We start from the raw sequence: 14,490 nt of genomic DNA on the forward strand, positions 1-14,490 counted from the left end.
CGCGCAGGTGAATCCACATTGGCGACTGGGTCGAGTGGCTGCCTGGCTCTCGCTCAATAAGTTGGACTCGTGAGTGATGTAAAAGGCATTCTGTGAATTCGGACAAGTCATCTGGCAATTTCCAGCGTTCAATTGCAAATTTAGTTCTCAATGGCAGACAAACAAAGAGACTGGAGACGGGAAGAGAACGATGAGGACGAGGAGGGCGAGCAGGAGCTTGATGAATCTGTAAGTCGCATCGACTTGAGCAGGGGGACCATCTTACTGACATTGCTTGTCTAGAGCTTCAAGGCACAGAAAGACGCCGTATTGCTGGCCATTGAAGTCAGCCCATCAATGCTTGAGCCTCCTCCGGCCTCTAGCTCTAAGAAAGCTGAACAAGACAGCCCGCTTCAAGCTGCCCTGAAATGCGCCCATCATCTGATGGAGCAGCGCATCATTTCCAACCCCAAAGACATGATGGGCATTCTTCTGTTTGGAACGGAAAAGACCAAATTCCGGGATGATAAAGATGGCCGCGGCGGCCTTGGCTATCCGAATTGCTACCTCTTCACAGATCTTGATGTTCCTGCTGCCGATGATGTCAAGGCCCTGAGGGCGCTGGTCGAAGAGGAAGAAGACGAAGATGAAGTGCTGAAGCCAGCTACTACTGACGTGGTTTCCATGTCAAATGTTCTCTTTTGCGCCAATCAGATATTTACGACAAAGGCAGCCAATTTTGGTAGCCGGCGACTGTTCATCGTAACTGATAACGACGACCCACACGCATCAGACAAGGCGGCGAGATCCGCTGCTGCTGTTCGAGCAAAAGATTTATACGACTTGGGGATTACAATTGATCTATTCCCAATTGCCAAAGGAGAGTCAAGTTTTGACCTTGGCAAGTTTTATGACGTATGCTTTTCATTTTAATCCATCCTTTATCCACAATTTTAACAGGGCGCTAACTTGGACCAAGGATATTGTTTACCGTGATGTGAATGCCGAAGCCAATGGGACTGAGGTTCGCACTTCCAAGTCTGGCGATGGGCTGTCTCTTCTAAATTCCTTGATTTCCAATATCAACTCTAAGCAATCGCCCAAAAGAGCTCTTTTTCATCTGCCCTTTGAGATTGCCCCAGGGCTGCGGATAACTGTCAAGGGATACAATGTTGTGAGCCGGCAGACTCCGGCGAGAACGTGTTATATCTGGCTTGACGGAGAAAAAGCCCAAATCGTAACAGGCGAGACAACACGGGTTGCAGAGGACAGCGCGAGAACCGTCGAGAAACAAGAGATCAAGAAGGCCTACAAATTTGGCGGCGAATATGTATACTTTACACCCGAAGAGCAAAAAAGCATCCGAGACTACGGCCCCCCAGTCATTCGAATTATCGGATTCAAAAATCGCAACTTGATTCCCGCCTGGGCAAGTGTTAAGAAATCCACCTTCATCTTCCCGAGTGAAGAAGACTACATCGGGTCGTCACGCGTATTTTCGGCCCTCTGGCAGAAGTTGCTGGACAGTGAGAAGATAGGCATCGCCTGGTGCGTGCTGCGGTCAAACTCACAACCAGTGCTTGCCGCTGTTATTCCATCAAGAGAACAATCTGATGAGGCCTCTGGCACTCCATATCTGCCAGCCGGACTTTGGATCTGTCCGCTCCCTACCGCGGACGATTTACGAGACATTAGTGCCGAGCGGGGGCTTGACTGCTCTGAGGATCTTAAGACCAAAATGAGGGTGGTTGTACAGCAGCTCAATCTTCCCAAAGGAGTGTACAACCCGCTGAAATACCCCAACCCAGCTTTACAGTGGCATTATAAAATTCTTCAGACGCTCGCTCTGGATGAAGAGGTGCCGGAAAAGCCCGAAGACTTGACTGAGCCCAAAAACAAAGCCATCAACAAGCGTGCTGGCGGCTATTTGGAGGACTGGGCCGAGACACTCAAGGATGAAGCCGATAGAGCCGCGAGATCCCGGTCGTTGAAGCGAGAAGTAGAAGATGACGGTGTGTCAGAGCGCCCCGCGAAGCAGAGAAAGGCGGCTGCAGAGCGGCCCAGCGGATCGACGTTTAGCATGGCGCAATTGAAGGCCGCAGTTGAGAGCGAAGGCCTATCGAAAATGACAGTGGCGCAGCTGAAGGACGTAGCAGGTGCCAAGGGCCTCAGCACGAGCGGTAAAAAGGCCGATCTTGTGGAGAGGATCGAGCAGTGGGTAGAGGAGAATAGCTAAGAGGTGAGATGCGGCACGGCAGTAGTTTGCGTCTGCAGGGGCGTCAAGTGGATTTTATATACTTGTACTGTTAGACACAATTATGAAATGTATAATGCACTGGTTAGCCACTTTGAGGGACTAAGGCAAGGGAAATGTTGCATTGTCCATTCCACATGACGCTCAATTCATACTGAATTCAGCTGAGTGAAGGAGCTGAAGGATTTTTGCTTCTGACGTGTGGCATGATGGGTGAATGAATCTTGTACGGCAGTTCAATTGAAAGATGCGTCCTGTTTAAGGGAAACAAATGCCCTTTTCTCAGCAATTGTTGCGCATAATACTACAGATATTGCATTCTACAGGTATTGTTGCTATTACTACAGCATTGAATCAGCAGCAGCTGCCACTAGAAATGGAGTTTTTCACAATGGACGAGGCTGCACTAGGCGCAGATACGCGGACCGGGACCGTGGGGCTGCATTTGACGCGCGATGGCCTGCTCACACCCCCCGGGGGTTGGGGCTCCACTATCAGCGCCTCTTGCTTCGGCCATCGCAGTTCGACATCACCATCGCCAAATCCGCCATGGTTACAGGCGAACCCGCCGCCACTGCCCACGACACGCTGCCAGCCCAGGCCGACTCTGCAGCAGAAGCCTGGCTCCGCTCGACGCCCCGATCACCGCAGCTGCTGCGCGCAATCGCTATCCCGGCCCTGGGGCGAACCTTCAATGGCGGATTTTCTCGCCAGCTTCAATTTCCGCGAGGAGGAGCCCGAGCTCGACAGCCGCCTGTGCACCGGCCTCGAAGAGCTGCAACTGCAGTTTCGCGATGCTCTTGACGGCAAGGTCACCGCCACTCGAGCCGAGCGGGTTGCGACAAGGCTGGACCTCGCAGCCTCAGCCGAGTTGACGCTTGGAGTGTCTGCGAGCGAGAACAATGTGCTGGAGGGCCTGGGCGCGCTGGACCCTTCGCTGGGAGGCGCTCTGCCGACGGACGCATCTGTAGGCGCTGACGGAGGCCAGGTCGCCCGCGTGGTGCTCGTGAATGAGGCCGTGATGAACCAGTCGTCGGACGAACCGGTGCTGCAGACGGCTGTCGCAAAGCATATTGCTGGTGGAGTTGGCCAGGTCGATGGAAGCGAGTGGGCACTGCGAGACTCGTCGCGAGGCGCCAACGGCTGGATCTTTACCTTTATCTGCAAAGGTTCCATGGAGCACTGGCAGCGACAAAACAAGAGCCAGCCGAAGACGCTGGTTGCAGAATATTCACACAGGGAACTCGATCCCCTGCTAGGAAGTAAGCGCTGAGCAACAACATGGCCCAATCGCATAATGCTAAATGGCATTTCACACGTCTTGCTGTTTTGCTATCTCGACTTTACTTTGCGAAAAATATTTCATGTGCCTCTGCTAACGCGGCAGAATTTTAGGCCGACCTGCTTTTGACTGTCGAGGTGTCATTACAATTTCTTTTTTTCGAAAATCTAGAACTGTATCGATCGAATATGACCATTTACCACTCCACCGGACAGTAGCGGAGCTTTCAGCCTTGTACCAACCTTTAATACCACGACGCCCTCTTCTTGCAGCAGAAAAGAAAGCTAAGGCGCCGAGACAGCCTGGTGCGCAGAGGAAGAAGCGAGATGGCGACAATGCGACCAATGGCGAGGGCAAAAAACCGAGGAAACGGAAGAGGAAAACGGATGACGCTGGTGCTTCAGAGGAGCAAGGCGTAACGGAGATTGATCCTTCTCTACCCACGCAGATTCAGACCTTCACCAACCAGGTTGGAGGAGACGAGAATGGCGGCCAGCAGCAGTCTCAGGCTGACCAGTCGGCTCAAAATTCCGCAGCGGGCCAGCTTGTTATCAATGTGACGCCTGAAGAGGCTGAGAGACGGCGAAATGTTGCCGTGGCTATGCTTCAGCAGGCGGCCGTTGACCCGGAGTCGCTTTCCCCGGAGCAGTTCAACATCTTTGCAAATCAATCTCCAGATCTGCAAAAGGAGTCGCTTAATATGCTGATTAGGTACGGTGCAGAGCGTCTACGCATCGTGCATCCCAGCAGTAAGGAAGGCTCTGCTCAGCCACCCTCTCGAGACTCTTCATCTGCGCCTGCGGTTCAGAGTAACGTGCAAGAAGATCCATCTGGTCCCGTCACAACCAGTGGCCTGGCATTGCAAACAGCAACTCCCACAACTACGAAAAAGAGTCGAAAGAAAAAGCAGACTGCTAGTAATGGCGATGATGGAACGACTGGAGAAGCAACGACTAATGGAGAGGCCAAGAAAACGAGGCGCCGGGGGCCAGCCAAGTCAAGGACTTCCTGCGCTCAATGTAAACAGCGTAGGGTAAAGGTGAGTTGATAAGCCGCTGATACAGCTGCCCGCCCACCCTCTGGATATTTTGCTTTTGGCTGACTGACTCTATCTGTAGTGTCCAAAAGAAACGCCGATATGTAGTGAATGCCGTGAGGCGGGTCTTATATGCGAGTTCGCACCTCCTAAGCCAAAAAAGCCAAAGTCGAATGCTCTGATCACGATAGAAGATGAAGCAGAAGAAGATGAACTAGAAGAGACACTCGGCGAAGGACAGGATGATGAGCCTCAGCTAGAAGGCCAGCAACAGTCACATGGTGATGACGACGACGCAGAGGGCTTCCCCGACATAGGAGATGAGCATGTGCACACGCAAATGCCCATCGGAGATGTCTTACCAAACAACGTACATGTTACCGACTGGGAGGCCAGCCATAATCAGACAAGTTATTTTCCGCCGACAGCAACTATGGCGGTTTCTGAAGCAGGTACTTCACAACCACCACACACAGCTGGCGTGCCTATATCTGATCTTGTTAATCTTATCATGCCCTCGGGTCGTCCGTATTATTCGAACATGCCAGCAGCGGATATGCAAGAACAGACTTTGGCACACCAGAGGAAAAGTTCAACCCAGTCATCGGCACGTCATGGACCTGGGCGCAACATGACGGCGAGGCCAGCCCAAGACGAAGAGCATCACGGCTCAGTGAATCCTCAGTCACTTTCGGAATGGTCCGGCGACGATAGCCCCGTTACGCAGGCAGCAGCTGTGGTGGCACAAGCGGTGACCTCTATGCAAGACCAGGACCCTCATGAGCCTGTCTATGGATTGTCAGAACCACCTGCTAATAGGGGCAGCGGCTGGCGTTCGGCAAACGCCCAACAGCCGTCTATGGGAGTATCGCAGAAACAAGGCGTATCACCGGCTGCACTACAGCGTCCAGGGACCGCATCACCAAGGAATGAGATTCAACGAACCAGCCTGCCGAAGGGCAAGCAGCCGTCGAAGCGAGGAGCTGTTCAGAACTCACCTTCCACCGATCAGCAACCTAACAGCCGCCGATCAGGACTACAGAAACAGGTGGGTATGGCTGGCTCGGCGGCATATAACAGTTACGACCGTTACTCTAGCACCCGTGGGGCAGAGACAGCTTCAACCGATAGAATTTCATACGAACCGTACCAGTACCAGAGAGACGCAGTTGGCACCGCTCCGTACTCTGGCTATGGCCATAGTCAACTTGCAACGACATCTGCCGCTTCGATACCTGCGCAGACGGCTAATACTGAAATACCGGCTGCAGACCGCCCAGGGGCACAAACATTTGGGCCCTATACGAGCTCTGCGCAACGAAATCAATCGCATAACCAGTCGGCATCATATCTAGGCCTAAGAGCGAATGCACAGGCTCAAGAGTTCAACAACAGTGGCTCAGAATCGTCGCACGATTCCCGGCAGGTCTTTCACATGCGCTCGCAATCTGGGGCATCGCGACAGGGCCAGGCTGGAATGAAGCAAGACCGAAACTATATGACATATCCGTCACATATCCAGCAACAGCAGCAAACACCTCATCAGCGTGCCCCCCCAGCAGCACGCGCAACACACGCAACATGCGCAGCAATCGAACCAACACCAGAATTGGTATAATTTCAATAACCCTCCGAATGCCTCTTATGCATCTACCACTGGAGGGCACGGATCGGGCTACAGTTGGAACCTACCTGGGGATTCGTAAACGGAGCAATGGCTGTAGATTACGACGAACAAAGGAAAATGAATAAATGGTTTCTTTCTATAAATAAGATTTTTTTTTCCTTCTTGATATCATGGGTCACACTTGCTCGGTAGGATTACGAGCACGACGGGGGTGGTGAATGAAAGGAGAACGGCAGGAGAACGTATGCGGCAATGGAATGGCATAATTGTTCTCAGAGACTACGCGTCAATCTGGGGCGGATACACGTACTCGACGCAAAAGGGAGTCTCTTAATCTCATTCTCAAGCCTATCCTTTGCCTCAACGTCTTTACATAGCTGGGGCGTATTCGGTGCATGTGGCCTTTTAAAGGACAGGCCATGTCTTGGAGAGAAGGGAATGCTTTATATACCAAAGGCTTGTACATTGTTTACGAATTGGAATGATTTTTCTAGGCTTTTAATACACATTTATTGATGGCCATTTTTGGCTGATCAACAGAAACAAGGGAGGAAATAAAGCTGTATTGTGTGATGAGTGTATTGTAACTGATTTGCTGAAGATGGTACTATGGTACTGCGTGTAGTATTTGCAAATTATTGATGTTTTCATTGAATTTTGTTACTTGTAGGGGATATTTATAGCACTGGATTATTTATGACACCTTTTCCCGCAACCTAATGTCATGATGTCCAAGTATATAAATTTACTTGGCTAGATTAGCGCTCGTAGGCCGTGAGCATATCGTTAGAATCCATCTAGTAAGTCACAAAGGAGAAGAAAGTTGAAAGATGATGTCTTTGTGAGAGACGTGATTTCTATTATACTCAAGATTCGCTATACCCGCCCCCCAAGTCTAATTAACCTTCCGCCCAATGTAACTATTAACCGCCCTTGTAACCCAATACCGATGCTTGCAAGCCATCTAGCCTGATTATCATAAATAAAACATGATGAAATGAGGGGGAAATTTGCCCTCTCCCATGCACTTGAAGTGCGCTGCCAAAAACAAAAGAGATGTGTAAACTCGTTCATTAAATTAAGTGTTCGTGTTGGAACCTGCTTCTCTTTGAAGCCATAATCCTCTCTAGTTCATTCCTTCTAATTTTACTCAGACTCTTTCCTCATGGTAAACCATTAAGCCTTCAATTCTTCTCTTGCTGAGTAGCAGGCTCCCCGGTCTTTGGCTCATCCGACTCAGCAAACTTGCTCAGCGTACGGAGTCTGCCGCCATAATAGTACAGCAGCCAAATACCAATGATGCCAATGACGCTGAGGCCGCCGAGAAGACTGGTGCCCTTTGCAACGCCAAGGTTGCCGAACAACGGGTGCGCAAACAAGACACTGCCGCAGGCAAGGGCGCTGCGGAAGAAGTCGTTTGCGGCGAACAGACTGGCGGCGTACCGCGGATAGCTGAGCGGCACGTAGATGAAGACGGCCTGCATGACGATGAAGACGGTGGCGCCGTAGATTGTGATGCCGATGGTGGGCACGATCCAGTGGATGGAGGCGCGGGCGGTCCAGGCAAAGAGGAAGAGGCCGATGGTGGGGCCGATGGAGGCCGGCAAGGCGGGGATGAGACGCTCTTCCTGGACGGGCCAGCCGTATTTCTCGATGCGGGGGTTCTGCCAGAAGTAGAGGTAGGCGGAGTAGACGACAATGCCGATGATGCAGGAGACGAGGATGCAGAGGAAGACGAGGCCGACTTGGCCGAGGTTCATGCCGTAGAAGACGGGGTAGACGAGGGGGAAGACTTCGAAGACTGTTTTTTTGATGAGTTAGTTATGTGATATTGTAAAAAAGGTTGACGCTGATGACTTACATGAATAGTAGATGCCGTAGATGATGGCAGTGTAAACCTGGACGAACAAAACGGCAGGATCCTTCAAGGTAATCTCAAGGGGCTTGATCAAGGCATCCCAGAAAATGTCGCGGTAGCGGAGGTTATGCTGGTCAATCTCGCTCTGGGACATGAAGCGCTTGTTGCCAGTGAGCTTGCGCAGGCGGCGGGCGCGGCGGAGCAGGATGTTTGCGCTGCTGGTCTCGGGGAGGAGCAGGAACATGGCGATGAAGACGGGGGCAGAGGCCCAGATGGAGATGAAGAGGGACCATCGCCAGCCTTCTACGGGGACGGCGAAACCGCTAAGAAGAGGACCCAGAGCAGCTGAGAAAGAGACATAAAGTTAGCCACTGGATTAATAGAAAAGGGGGGGAATGAATATGACTTACGTCCACAGTATGCGGCAGCGACCCAGGACATCATGGCAAAAGGCAGGGCCATCAAGCTGTACATGTCACCGAGAGAAGCACCTCCAGATGCCAAACACGGTGATCCAAAGAAGCCCTGGAGGAAACGCAGGACTATCAGGCCGGGGTAGTTTGGCGCAAAGGCTGTCGGGATGGAGATGATGACGAACATGAACATGGTGGCAATGTACACGGGATTTCGTCCAATCAGGGGAATCTCAGATAGGGGGGAGAATATTAGAGGACCGATACCGTAGCCCAGCACGTAGATGGACAGGCCGAGGGTGGCCTTGATCTCACTGACGCCGAAGCGCTGCATGATGCCGCCCTCGGAGGTGGTGTAGATGGCGGAGGTTGTGTACACGACAAAAGTGTAGAGACAGATGATGACGTTGATGAGCAGGCGCTTGTTGCGCGACCAGTTGTACGGGTTGTCGGGGTCGTCTGTGTAGTACCAATCGACGAGGATGGCGCCGTCCTTTGTTGTCTGAGGCACGATGGGTATGCTCTTGACCTTTTCCAGCTCGTGCTCCTCATCCTCATCGTGTCTCCGGCGTGTCATGTCGCCCCATTCCGAGTGCTGAGCGTGCTCATGCGAGACCGACTGCTCCGCTGAAGACCGCCGTCTTCCCGATTCGGGCGCCTGCTCCTCATCCTTTGGCGCTCGAGACGGCTGTGGAGATTGATCTCGGGCAGTGCTTCCGTGGGACCCATTGGATGGAGTCCGCAGGATGCCGCCCGTCTCCTTGTCCTCGGCGGCGGTGGAGGCATCTGATGTGGAAGTGTTTGCTGATGTGATGGGAATGCCGTTCATGAGCTGGATCCATGGCTCGGGTAATGTGAAGTCGTCCTTTTCTTCGGGGTATTTCAGATAGCGGTTGCCAGAAACCCAGCGGATGACTTGGCCGATGGCGGCTTCACGGATGATGTCCGCCATGGTCTGTGGTGGCTTGAGAGTCTTTTGTTGCTAGATGTGCACTAGTCGAGTTGTAGTCGAGTTGCTGAAGCAGGGTGTTTCTTATATAAGTTGTCGATATCTCGAAAGCAAAAGCCTATATCAAAAGCAAGAGCCTAATGGTGATTTATGACGTCTGGTGTTGAGTCTAATGTGGGTATATATGAGTGTCGACACTGTAAGTCTCAAGTTGCTGTTCACCAAAAGGCAGATGGATAGTGAAACAATTGGGGTAAATGCTTGAATATGAAGCTTTCTGACTCCGCGGAATGTAAAACAAGGTTTCTGATATGGTCTTATAATTCCAGATTCTCGGGAAGCAAAGGGCCACAAAGGTTCATCTTATACCCCCCCCCGGCTGTCAACTCGTCTTAACTCCATGTTTGCGTATCCCACACTCGGAGGAGTCAAAGCAAAGGTAAAAACCGGCTCCACTCTAGCTGTTGTTGATCGGTAATCCAATCGACCGCACACCTTGACGAACGCTACTGGCAAGATCTAGATGGATTCGTATAGCTTCCATCTAGCCAAGCGCTGCCCCATCCTGCTCCGTCAGCCTGGACGTAGATGAAAACGGGGGTCTGTGCAGTTACGTACCTAAATGACATGCAGATCCGCTTATTCATTCTTTTCTTAATAGTTTAAAAAAACAGAAGAATAGGAAACACTACCCTGGTCCGGGCATCAACACCCTGGTCGGTGCATGCCATGGGATGTGGGCGTTACAAAGCATCTCATGGCAGCATCATCGACGGCGAGCTAGCGTCTCGGCCGGATTGATGGCGTCCATCTTGTTACAAACACGCTCCCCGTTTGCTCTTCTTTCAATGGCCGGATTTTAGTCAATCAAGCTTACAAAAGCCGGCACTCGTTCGGACTCCGGGTATCCATCGAGGCTGAGGCTGCGTGCAGAATTTGCTTGGGACACGGCTTGGAGGGTGCACGGAAGCTAACACCATCAGCAAGATAGGTGGGCTATTGCCTATGTCCATTCGAGCCTTCGGACTTATTCTATGCTGCCTGTAGCGTCCAAGACATTTGGCAAGAAAAAATCCTATGGGGTCAAGGGAGGGTGATTGGCCGAATGCAACGACTAACAACTACCGGCTCCAGCTAAAGCGAAGATACCAGAAGACTAGTACGTGAAGAGGAATTAGACCCTGAGCAAAGGAGGAAGTTCCTTTTTTTTTTTTTTTTCGATGGGCAGCGAAAGGCTTACCAACCAAGATCTTATTTTTTCAGCGAGATATCAGCTAGCGGGCCCTTTGCCGAAAAAAAAAAGAGGGTGGGCTAAAATGAGGTGCTGCTGGATTGCTATGGATGTAGTTTAGCCTCCTCGTTAGTAGCTTGCAAACCTTGGCAGTTTGAGGCATCAATATCGCGAAGCTTTCCTCTGATTAGTCGTGGGCCGTGCCAAATAAGGCTTGGCTCGAAGCATTCGCAAGCCTCACTGCGACTCTGTTTTTTTCTGTGGTCCCGCAAGTGCCGTTGACCAGATTCCTTGGGGCCAGATTTGGGTCGGGCAAGACGAGATGCAGGATGACGTCGAACGCGGTCTCGAACTGAGGACCCTGGTCTTGCCCTGTCGGTAGCTGATAATTGATAGTGAGGGTTACGTCGAGATTAGGCTTGAGATTCGCGAGATTCGCATTGTCTCACTTACAAATGGCCCCCGCGGTGTTCTGCTTCCTAATTCCAGGTCGGGTCAGCAAAAAAGGCTGACCGTCTTAATTCCGTTGTGATAATTGTGACAAGAGTCAGGCTTCCAAAACGCTTCTCCATAGCCCGTCAAAACTCTGTTTGTCGTTCGTCGTATTCCCCCGTCCAAGCTCGGCCATTCAGCTCGTTGGTTTGCCCGAATGGGAATACGCTCGGCATACGTTGGGCGAGCGTCATCTTGTCCACGGCAGCATTCTTTTCTTCTTTTCAACCGCTCTCCTTGCGCGTCTCCTCGTTGTGGCGAGCAGACGCCGCGCGCAGCAAAAGTCAAATCGCTAGGCATGTGGCATAAGAACATAAAAAGCGTTCTCTCCGCCATCCTGCCACGAGCAGCCAATGAGGACTCTATCAGATCCAGCTAACACGCGCGGTCCCTTGCTTCTGTCCAATCGGAATGGCTGCTGTCAAGCCCAGTCAGCAGCCACCGACTCATTAATAATGCCCTCAGCAGTCACCCACAATTTGTCAACGCCACTGCCATATCTTTGCTCTATCAGTCCTGTTCGCGCGCAATCGCATCACTAGCTGGCGCAAGCAACGGCCTGTATCGAAGGAATTGATTAATATCCTCTAAACTCGGGGAATCCAAGCCACATTCTTCACCATGCCGTGCTGGGTTGTCCGTGACTCAACTCGGACTGACTATAGGCCGTCTTTTTGTCATCCTCTGGCTTGTGGGACCGTCCTTCGCACTTCACGCATCGTAGGATCCAACGTATTTCTTTGTTGAGTCTAATCCTAGGTCCATGGCGCTGATACCCGTTCCGCCCGATATGCCCGGCAAACAACGTGCCAACGGCGCTGGATTGGCGAACTCGTTTCTGATACCCGGTCCTTCAGCCTTCTTGGCGGGGCACAAGTAGCCCAACAACGACGTCGCCCGTTTGGAATCGCTGCGGCTGTAACTCGTAATTGCGCCGTATGTACTTGGAGCTATGGAGCATAGATCAAGAGTAGTACGGATAACAAGCTGCTTAGCTTGGTATGCAGTTGAACTAAAGCATATTTTTTGACTCAGCGGGAGGCTTTCGGAGCTGCTAGTGAGGTTCCGGCATATCTAGTCTCGCTGGTTCTTGAATCTTTCTTATAAATGCTTCTCCTTTCTCCGGTCGGAATTACATGTGAGCTGTGCTTGCTAATGAATTCCCATGAAAAGAAAAAAAGACTAAAGTTATGTCGGCTAAATTTGCCGTCACGCTATGAATGTCTGAAGGTGGGACTCGCTTTGAGCAAGTTCTTCTGTTCATAAACTTGGGCCGTCTCTGCAAGCCCCTTATTTTTATTGAATAGATCTTTTGATTATTAAAACTCTATATCGCTTCCACTTCAGGGAGCTGCGGTTGTAGAGTTTCTTGCCTTCCACTGTGAGGCTAGTTTTGAAATTCTCTTTTGTTGTAGAATCCTGCGCACCATCTTCGTCGTATCCTCGTCCCCTGAGCTGAGAAGTGAATCAACTATGGGCCAAACTCGACTGTCTTCTCTTGTAATTGCCTGCTCGACCAAGACACTGATCCATTTGGAGGATCGACTCTTTGTGATGCCGGCGGTCATGGCTTGTTTAGTAAACCGAAACGCTAGGTCCATCTCGCCTGCTTCTGCGCACTTTGCAATCAAAAGGTTGTATGTCGAGATGTTCCGAATTGGGTCTTGGTTCTCTGCGATGTGATCCTTGTATTCCTTTGTCAGAAGTGTAGTGGTGGCCTCCTCAGCGCTATGGATGATGAGATCCTGCGCCATGGTTGCATTGAGCGATTCCGCGCCGCAGAGCGTTGGGAGGTCCCGGTATAAGCGCAAAGCCTTTTCGCTGCCGTGAATCTGCGCTATAGAATCAATAACAACAGCCACAATCGCTCTGTGCACAGGGCGGGCACGGGCTGCCTCTCGCACCACCTCCTCCGCTCCCTCCAGGAGCTCTGGACGACTCAGCAGAGTTTTGTAAATCGTCCTGGTATTGGCGCGTGAGATTCGTATCCCGCCATCTCTCATGATGCAGAGAGTTCGAATCGCCGCTGCCAGGTCTCCACTGCCAGTAAAAGCCTCCACAACGGCTTCGTAGTGGTGAGACTGAGCTCTCGTTCGCTGCGATATCAGATCCAGCGCCTCCGTCGCCAGCTGCGCGTCTGCGTTTCTAGCTGCTGTTCCTAACACATTCTCTATGATGCCATCCGACGGCTGCACAAGATGATTTTGCACGACTGAGAGCCACCCAAACAAAGTGCCCGCATGGTGGTATGACTGGCTGCACATGTCCAATGCGTAGTATGTCAAGGTGATGACAATTGGGTCGGTACTGCCACCAATGTTCTTGCGCCTATACAGAAGCTGTAGCATTTCATCTAGAAATCTAAGCTTCCCAAATACCAGAATGAATATGTCGTAGACCCAGGGGTCAATTCTGGCCCCTTGCTCAATCAGCTCCGTTAGCCTTGCATATGCCAGCTCATATTGCTCATCTCTGAGCATTCCCACTATAACCGTCTGCTTCACCGGTGTATCAATTGTAAACCAGTATTCCTGCATAATACCCAGAATCTCTTGGCGCAGTATGTAATCCGGATGATTCATCAGCGCTCTCAGGGCGCCGTTGCATAATTCCGCCGTTGGCTTTATCCCCTGTTCAACCATGTCGTCAAGCAGTCGGCGGGCACCATCAACGGAGCCTCGAGGATGAGCCATGGCGTCCATTAGACACTCGTAAAGATAAGGTGTGATTGGCTGATCCTCGACCTGCAGTAGATGCTGCACTAGCTGCACTATTCTTTGATGCTGGTCGATTTCTGGGCTGCTGGTCGACATCCGATCCCTCGCCTCTCGAAGAGAATTCAGGGCCGCAAAAATCTCTTCAACCGTACTTGCTTTCAGCGTCTCCTCTGATGGCGCTGTGGAGGCGAGAAGCCTGTCCTTCCAGGACCGTAGCTTAGAACTCGTGAAGCGACTGCCATCTTCTCCAGGCTGGACTTCATCTCTTGATGCAAAGCCAGCAGTTGTCCCATAGCACCGCACGTAAATTGGCCCTGATCTGGCGGCACAAGGCCGTGATACTGCTGGTCGTGTGCGAGGCAAGCTTTGTCGAATCGCTGTGCGCAGGACCAATTGGTCAAAAGACGGGCACAGACAGCGCCATAGCCCGTCACTGAGCAATTTGCGCTGCATAGTCAACCTGCTTCAAATTGAGATAAGAGAATTCCAAAAATACTCCTTCTGTCCGTCTCAGCAACGTTGTGTGTGAGATCAAAAGTTGAGATATCAAAAGCGATATTTTGGCGCGGAAACCTTCCGGTGCGCAAGCAAGTACCTTTTCGGCGCAGAACAGCCCGCCGCAGTACTTTGCTAGCCGGGGTCATGCACATGG

General features: G+C 51.5%; 5 protein-coding genes across 5 annotated transcripts; 2 read left to right on the forward strand and 3 right to left on the reverse strand.

Moving 5' to 3' along the window:
• The first annotated feature begins 17 nt into the window (after positions 1-17).
• TrAtP1_001192 (uncharacterized protein) lies at positions 18-2,520 on the forward strand. The gene is made up of 3 exons (XM_014085122.2): positions 18-228; positions 283-894; positions 959-2,520. The coding sequence occupies exons 1-3, from the start codon at positions 151-153 to the stop codon at positions 2,213-2,215; spliced, it is 1,947 nt and encodes a 648-aa protein (XP_013940597.1). The 5' UTR covers positions 18-150; the 3' UTR covers positions 2,216-2,520.
• Positions 2,521-2,624: 104 nt separating this feature from the next.
• TrAtP1_001193 (uncharacterized protein) lies at positions 2,625-6,699 on the forward strand (the record flags this gene model as incomplete). Its single annotated transcript, XM_014085084.2, has 3 exons — positions 2,625-3,495; positions 3,629-4,554; positions 4,634-6,699. The coding sequence occupies 3 exons, from the start codon at positions 2,625-2,627 to the stop codon at positions 6,167-6,169; spliced, it is 3,333 nt and encodes a 1,110-aa protein (XP_013940559.2). The 3' UTR covers positions 6,170-6,699.
• Positions 6,700-7,362: 663 nt separating this feature from the next.
• On the reverse strand, positions 7,363-9,401 carry TrAtP1_001194 (uncharacterized protein; the record flags this gene model as incomplete). The annotated part of the gene is made up of 3 exons (XM_014086236.1): positions 7,363-7,979; positions 8,040-8,381; positions 8,447-9,401. The coding sequence occupies 3 exons, from the start codon at positions 9,399-9,401 to the stop codon at positions 7,363-7,365; spliced, it is 1,914 nt and encodes a 637-aa protein (XP_013941711.1).
• Positions 9,402-10,519: 1,118 nt separating this feature from the next.
• On the reverse strand, positions 10,520-11,315 carry TrAtP1_001195 (uncharacterized protein; the record flags this gene model as incomplete). The annotated part of the gene is made up of 5 exons (XM_066110888.1): positions 10,520-10,554; positions 10,639-10,648; positions 10,877-11,011; positions 11,083-11,108; positions 11,300-11,315. 5 exons carry the CDS (start codon positions 11,313-11,315, stop codon positions 10,520-10,522), a joined length of 222 nt encoding a protein of 73 aa, XP_065966961.1.
• A 1,149-nt stretch (positions 11,316-12,464) lies between these two features.
• Positions 12,465-14,291, reverse strand: TrAtP1_001196 (uncharacterized protein; the record flags this gene model as incomplete). Its single annotated transcript, XM_066110889.1, has 1 exon — positions 12,465-14,291. The coding sequence occupies one exon, from the start codon at positions 14,289-14,291 to the stop codon at positions 12,465-12,467; it is 1,827 nt and encodes a 608-aa protein (XP_065966962.1).
• Between the last annotated feature and the right edge of the window lie 199 nt (positions 14,292-14,490).

This window comes from Trichoderma atroviride, chromosome 1 (assembly GCF_020647795.1).
Source record: "Trichoderma atroviride chromosome 1, complete sequence".
In the NCBI taxonomy this organism is placed as follows: domain Eukaryota; kingdom Fungi; phylum Ascomycota; class Sordariomycetes; order Hypocreales; family Hypocreaceae; genus Trichoderma; species Trichoderma atroviride.